At 54.8% G+C, this 6,250-nt stretch overlaps 1 protein-coding gene across 5 annotated transcripts in view; it reads right to left on the bottom strand.

The window, feature by feature from the left end:
* Window positions 1–1,429: 1,429 nt before the first annotated feature.
* The window catches only part of LOC102242976 (F-box only protein 44), a 5,432-nt gene continuing 611 nt past the window's right edge, over window positions 1,430–6,250 (bottom strand). The window contains exons 1-6 of one of the 5 annotated variants that reach the window (XM_014545485.1): window positions 6,165–6,240; window positions 5,212–5,498; window positions 3,930–4,056; window positions 3,687–3,782; window positions 3,442–3,577; window positions 1,430–2,546 (exon numbers count right to left, since the gene is read on the bottom strand). In XM_014545485.1, the coding sequence (XP_014400971.1) occupies window positions 2,364–2,546; window positions 3,442–3,577; window positions 3,687–3,782; window positions 3,930–4,056; window positions 5,212–5,498; window positions 6,165–6,172 (837 nt within the window). In that variant the 5' untranslated portion in view covers window positions 6,173–6,240 and the 3' untranslated portion in view covers window positions 1,430–2,363. Of the gene's footprint in view, window positions 2,547–3,441; window positions 3,578–3,686; window positions 3,783–3,929; window positions 4,057–5,132; window positions 6,115–6,164; window positions 6,241–6,250 lie in introns of those variants that run through there. The other 4 variants (XM_014545488.1, XM_014545487.1, XM_014545486.1 and 1 more) reach the window with 4 other exon arrangements.

The following is a 6,250-nucleotide window of genomic DNA, read 5'->3' as shown; positions in this document are numbered from 1 at the left end:
TCCCGTGGCTTCCTCCTGCCTCCGGGCAGCCCGAGACCCGCCCCTGCACCAGCCGCTCCTCCGGCCCCTTAACCTGCTCCCCAAATACAGAAGGAAGTGAAACCGGTGGGACCGGACCGGTGGGCCCTTCCCTGGAGGGTGATTGCTGAAAGCGAAAGTCAGTCTTTTTTTCTTTTGTAAGAGTTTATTTTTATTTTTTTAATAATTTTTAAAAAATATTTTTTTATTGACTTCAGAGAGGAAGGGAGAGGGTGAGAGAGAAACATAAAATGATGAGAAACATTGATTGGCTGCCTCCTGCACGCCCCACACTGGGGATGGGTCCCGCAACCCAGGCATGTGCCCTTGGCCGGAATCGAACCCGGGACCCTTCAGTCCACAGGCCGATGCTCTACTCACTGAGCCAAACCGGCTAGGGCTGTACGAGTTTTTTTAAAATATGTTTTTAATTTCAGAGAAGAAGGGAGAGGGAGAGAGAATATCAATAAGAGGATGCTCTACTCACTGAGCCAAACCGGCTAGGGCTGTAAGAGTTTTTTTAAAATATGTTTTTAATTTCAGAGAAGAAGGGAGAGGGAGATAGAATATCAATAAGAATCACCAATTGGCTGCCTCCTGCACGCCTCCTACTGGGATCCAGTCGTGCCCTGATGGGAATTGAACTGTGACCTGGTTCATAGGTTGATGCTCAACTACTGAGCCACACCAGCCACACTTAGTCAGTCCTGCCTTCTCTAGGGCTTAACCAAGGGCATTCCTCAATGTCCTCAAAGGTAAAAATCTCTCCGCATTTCTGTCACGATTAAATTCATTGATGCTTTCTTCATTGTACAAATAATGATGGAGCACCTGGGGCTGCAGGGAGCCACAAAAGGCTGTGCAGGCTGTGTGCTGCACAGGGGTGCCCGGCCAGATCACATGAACTCCTTAGGGCTGTCTCTTCTCCAAGAAGGGTGTTCTCTGCTAACTTGCCACACAGCTCGTGAGGGGCGGCCCCTGCCCTGGCCGAGGCCCTAATCTCGCTTGTTAATGACTGAGAGCATTAAGTTGAATAGTATTGAGCACTACTGTGTGCCAGGCACTATTGTAAATGCCTTGGCTTTATCTAATGTCAGTAAAGCTCTTGGCAGAGTAAGGGAAACACCAGTAAGCAGTGCCTGACATGTCTCTGTTGACCCAGCATGAGGTGTGTGACTCGCAGGCTTGTGGCCAGGCCACAGGGGAAGCTAGCAATGCTGAAGGCGGCTGGGGGGAGGTGTTTGCAGCTCACCGAGAGCTTTGTCCTATGGCCGTGGTTCTGCGATTGTCAGGCTCCCGAAATGTCAACTCCTCCGTACCTTGGACAGAAGCCACACATGTTGCACCTTCTGCATGTCTGGGGCCTCCCCCGAAGTTTGCCCTTTTGCCCCAGAAACCACAGGGCGCAAGCTGGGCTGGGAAAACCTTTTATTTGGCTGCATGCATCAGGGGTAGGATCAGAGCACTGCCGGAGGAGGCAGAGGCAGAGGGCAGGGTGGGAAGGGTCTGTGAATGGCAGTTCCAATGTGGGGTGGGGCTTGGATTGCCCTCCAAGCCACAGGGAGCCTGGTGTAGGCATGGAGGTGGACAGGCGGTCCTTGAAGACCCCCACCCCCACACTCATCCTATGCTCACACATCCTAGCTCTCAGAATCAGAGCCCAATCCTGCACCCACCTGCCCTGGGATCCCACCCACTGGATTCCAGAGAGCCTTCTTCTGGAGAGCCCCACCCCATCTGGCTTTTGGGGCTTCACTGACGGTAAGGACAGTCCAGACGTGGCGTCGACTCCACCCCACCCTGGGCCTGCCCGTCTCAGACCAGGCCTGAGCCTCTGGGCCATAGCCACCTCTCTGAGCAGGCAGGTCTAGCGAGAGCGTGGGAGCAGCAGAGAATGGGACAGGGACAGGCCAGCAGAGCCCTCCTTCCACTCCCAGATCGGTCTGAGCTACACAGTCGCTCCCAGCATCTGGACTCTCCAGGCTTGCCCGATGTCCTCCACACCGTCCCTGCTCCGAGGGCCCCCCAGAAAGACAGGGGGAAAGGCCCAGGAGGGGAAGGTAGGAACACAGGTCTCGGTTGCCATCTGAGCTTGGACACCCACCCTCAGAGGAGTCTGGGGAGGAACCTGGGGGAACATCCTGTACCTCCCTAAAGGGCCCTGTCTCTTAAAGGTATACACAGCCCTCACCATCATTCAGATCGCACCCTCAGGCAGAGCGCTGGCTGTCTGCAGCATGGGAGGCTCCACAAAGAGGCGACTGGGGGGCCAGGGTGAACTAGGAGGTCTGGGGAAGCCTGGCCCACCGCCCCTTCCCAAGCCCAGCCTTCCTCTGACAACAAGTTTACCAGTCAGGGTTCTGTGGACGGGGCCTCGGGGGCGTCAGGGCAGCGGGGGGCCCAATGGTGATGCTGCTGTTGGTGACCCTCGGGCCGTACCAGCCGGCCCAGTAGTGAGTGTCCACGCCACCGTGCTGAAACCAGATGTAGCGGACGCCGGGTGGGTAGTTGGAGAACGTGTGTGAGACCTGGGAAGGGGGCAGGTAGAGGGAGGGAGAGAGGTCAAGGGAGCTGACCCTGAGGGTGGCGCTGCCTGAGGGGCAGGGGGGACAAGGAAGGGACTGCTCTCTTAGTGCTGGACCAGAACTGAGTTCTGGTTCTCATTCTGTGAAGCGGGGCAGACCACCTCCCCTCTCATATGCCTTAGTTTCCTCATCTGTAAAATGGAGTCGATTCCTGGAGGGGCCACTCCACAGGATTATCTAAGTGTGGCGCGGACCAACAGAAGGAAATTTCGCAAGCTGACGAAGGATGTCCAGTACAGTCATCACTGGGCCCATTTAGCTATTTAAATTAAGTAAAATGAGATGAAATTAAAATTCAGTTCCTCAGTCACACTAGGAACTGGTTCTTATTAAGTGTTCGATAGTCACATGTGGCTACTGGCTACCATACAGACAGTGCAGACAAACCATTTCTGCCACTGCAGAGAGTTCTATTGGAGAACGCTGGTCTAGGTCAGGATTTGGCAAACGATGGCCCGCCTGCCTGTTTTTGTAAATAAAGTTTTATTGGAACACAGCCATGTTCACTTGCTTAAGCTGCTTTCACAACACAACGGCAGAGTTGAAGACTTGAGTAGTTGTGACGGAGACAGGACAGCTTGCAAAGCCTGAAATGTTTCTATCTAGCCTTTTAAGAAAACATTTGCTGGCCACTGGTCTGGATGATAGTAACCACCAATATTAGTAATTAATAATAGTCAACCTTTTTGAATGTGGCTTTATCAGCATCGCTTCACTGAAGTCAGAGCAGCCGAAGCCCAGGTGAGAAGCAGCAGAGCTGGGATTTGAACCCAGGCCTGCCTGGCTGTAGTCTCAGCCTTGGGCAGTGTGCCCCCTGCTCCCTTCCTGTCCCACACACCTCTCTCCACTTGGCATCGCTCTTCTGCTGGATCGTTGCTGGGTCAGGCTGGAAGGTCCCCAGAGGCGCATGCGCTGATGACAGGAGCTGAACGCACAGCTGGTACTTGGACCCGCAGTCTGGCCTTGCTGCGAACCTGCAGGCAGAGAGAAGGCCCATCAGGGCCTTGGAGATGGGGGGGCAGGGTGGGGGTGGGGCACCTGAGTGGCAGGGCCCACCCCCAGGCCCTCGCTCCAGGCACTCACCAGTCCTTGACCTTGATGTCCGGCCGTGTAGTGTCCATCAGCTCCTCCCAATACCCTTCGGCCTTGAGGTCCACCACCTGGGACTTGAGGCAGGTGCTGGGGGGCAGGCGGAGGGTGGGCTGGGCTGAGGCTCACCACTAGGGCACTGGGAGGCTAGGCTGCTTTCCCAGAGAGGAGAGACCCCAGGGGGGCAGTGACTTTGGCTTCCCCCTCACCCCAAGTCCCCCTGACCTTGGATCTTACTAATAAGAAGTCACGAAGTATTTCTTGACCTGGTCATTGGGGAATTCCTTCCTCTGGTCTCCAGAGAGGTCTTCCACCTTCCACTCATCGCCTCCATTCACATCCAGGCTCCAGAACTCAAATCCCTCTGGCAGGAAAGCACAGATCACATCAAAGGGAAGCCCCTCCGTGGTCACCTTCTCTCTCCCGAGGGCCCCTCCTCCCAGTTCTCCCTGCAGCTCAGCAGTTGCCCCCAGGCCTGTGCTGTGGAACTGCAGATCAATGGTGCCTGCCTGGAATTAGTGCTTCCTGTGTCAGGCACTATGGTAAGTGATTTCCACTGGGACTCCTGGGACACGTGATGATATGAAGGACCAGATTCCTTCTGTGATGCAGAACGCCCTGCTGCTGGCCAGATCTGAGGCTAGTCCTGCCTCTACCAATACTGACTGTGTGACATCAGGCAAGTTGCTTTCCCTCTCTGAGCCTTGGTTTTGTCCTCTGGGGTCAAAGATTAGGGACTGGCAAACTTTCTGTAAAGGGACAAAATATTTTAGGTTTTATAGGCTATATATTGTCTTATTGCATAGTATGTGTGTGTTTTTTAAAAATAATCCTTTAAAATGGTAAAAGGCATTCTTAGCTCCTGGGCCAGATTTGGCTCATGGACCATAGTGTGTCAACTGCTGGTGAAGAACATGGCTGTTGGGGAGTCACGTGAGGCAGGCATCTAAAAGTCTTAGAGAGCTTGGAGCTGTTTTATCATTTTGCTCCAGAATTTGGCCACATAATGGAGAATGAGGCTCCCATCCTCTCCTATCCCAGTGTCTAGCTGACGAGTTAACATAGGGAGGGAACAAGGAAGTGCTGGAAGTGGCTGAAGTGTGCTGGAAAGAAGACTGGACCTCTCATTCTTCCACAGGCAAAGTCCTTTGACCTCTGGGACAGTCCTAGTAGGCCTAGCCCTGGAGTCTGGGAACTAGGTCAACAAAACAGGGCTGACTTCCTGGTCTTGTGCCTGGGGCATAGTTAATCCCAACTAATCAACATTCCTTCTCCTAGGAAAGGTCACTGGGGATATCAACTTAAGGGTGGAAGAAGAAATGCCACTGTTGGCCTCAGTTTGCTCATCTGAAAAATGGGTACACTACCAGCACCTACTTACCTTTTAGGATTATTGTGAGAGGATTAAAGTTGTTAGGCCATTCAAAGTACCTAGCTTACAATAAGTGCTTAATAAATGTTAGCTGGTATCCTGACAGTGTGTGTGTTGGGGGCACACCAGACCCACTCTGCACCCCACCTTCGGCACACGGGTTGTGCAGGAGGTTCCTGTGGAGGCTTCGTAGGAAGTAGAAGATCTTCCAGTCGGCCACAGGCTGGTCCCAGTCCTCGGTGATGAAGCCCTCACGCAGGCATTTGCGCTTCCAGAGGGTCATGAGGTCTATGAGGTCCCGCCAGAGGCTGCAGACCAAGCGGCAGCGCAGCAGCAGCTGGCGGGCGGGCACGTGTGTGAACAGCTCCAGCAGGATGTTTTCTGGCAGCTCGTTGATGTTCTCCACCGCCATGGCTCCTGGCTCCCGGACACGCCTGTGGTTATTGAAAAGCGAGGCTACAGACCCTCTCCCTGGGCCTGGTATTGGCAGCACCCCGTGCTGGTGGAGGTCCCCAGCCCGGGTTTACAGTCTCGGGAAAGTCCCTGGGCCTCTCTGGGCCTCAGTGTCCTCCTCGGTAGCCAGGGGCCAGGAACAGCACCTGCCACCCCCTGGGAGGTTCAAGGAGCCTGTGACACCGCAGAAGCTCAGTACAAGGTGAGTTGTTTTTTGCTTTTAACTGGCACCTCCCAACAGCCTCTAGGCTAGGGAGGCCTGCGGAGCGGGGGCGGGATCTGTCCAAAGTCACAAAGACAGGAGCAGAGGGAAGGAGGCCGAGCCTCCTCTGATTCTCGGGTCAGCCTTTTCCAAGAGGCCGGTTGTTAGAGTGGAAATAACAGCGCACAGCCCCGCAGAGCATTCCAGCCGCAGCGGTGCCTTCTCTTCTCTCCAGCGCTCGGAGGGGGGAGGGCGATGTCGGGGGCAGGGGTAACGATTGTCTCCGACCGAGGTCCGAAGGGCTCACGCGACTTTCTCAAGGCCGAAGTGGAAATGACCTGCCCAGTTGGGCCTGGAGAAGGGTGGGCAATGCAAAGACCTCCCTACACCCCCACTCCCACCCCCATGCCCGTGGCTGGCTCCAGGCCCCCTAGCGTGTCTTCACCCTCCCATTCCTCGTGGCGACTTTAAAATGTCCCCCAAAGTCGGGGCTCGGACCCCTACGCGAGACCCCAGCTCCGATTTCCGCTC

This window comes from Myotis brandtii, unplaced genomic scaffold (assembly GCF_000412655.1).
Source record: "Myotis brandtii unplaced genomic scaffold, ASM41265v1 scaffold410, whole genome shotgun sequence".
In the NCBI taxonomy this organism is placed as follows: domain Eukaryota; kingdom Metazoa; phylum Chordata; class Mammalia; order Chiroptera; family Vespertilionidae; genus Myotis; species Myotis brandtii.
Note: the sequence above shows the minus strand (reverse complement) of the source record. Positions and strands in the feature narration are given on the sequence as shown.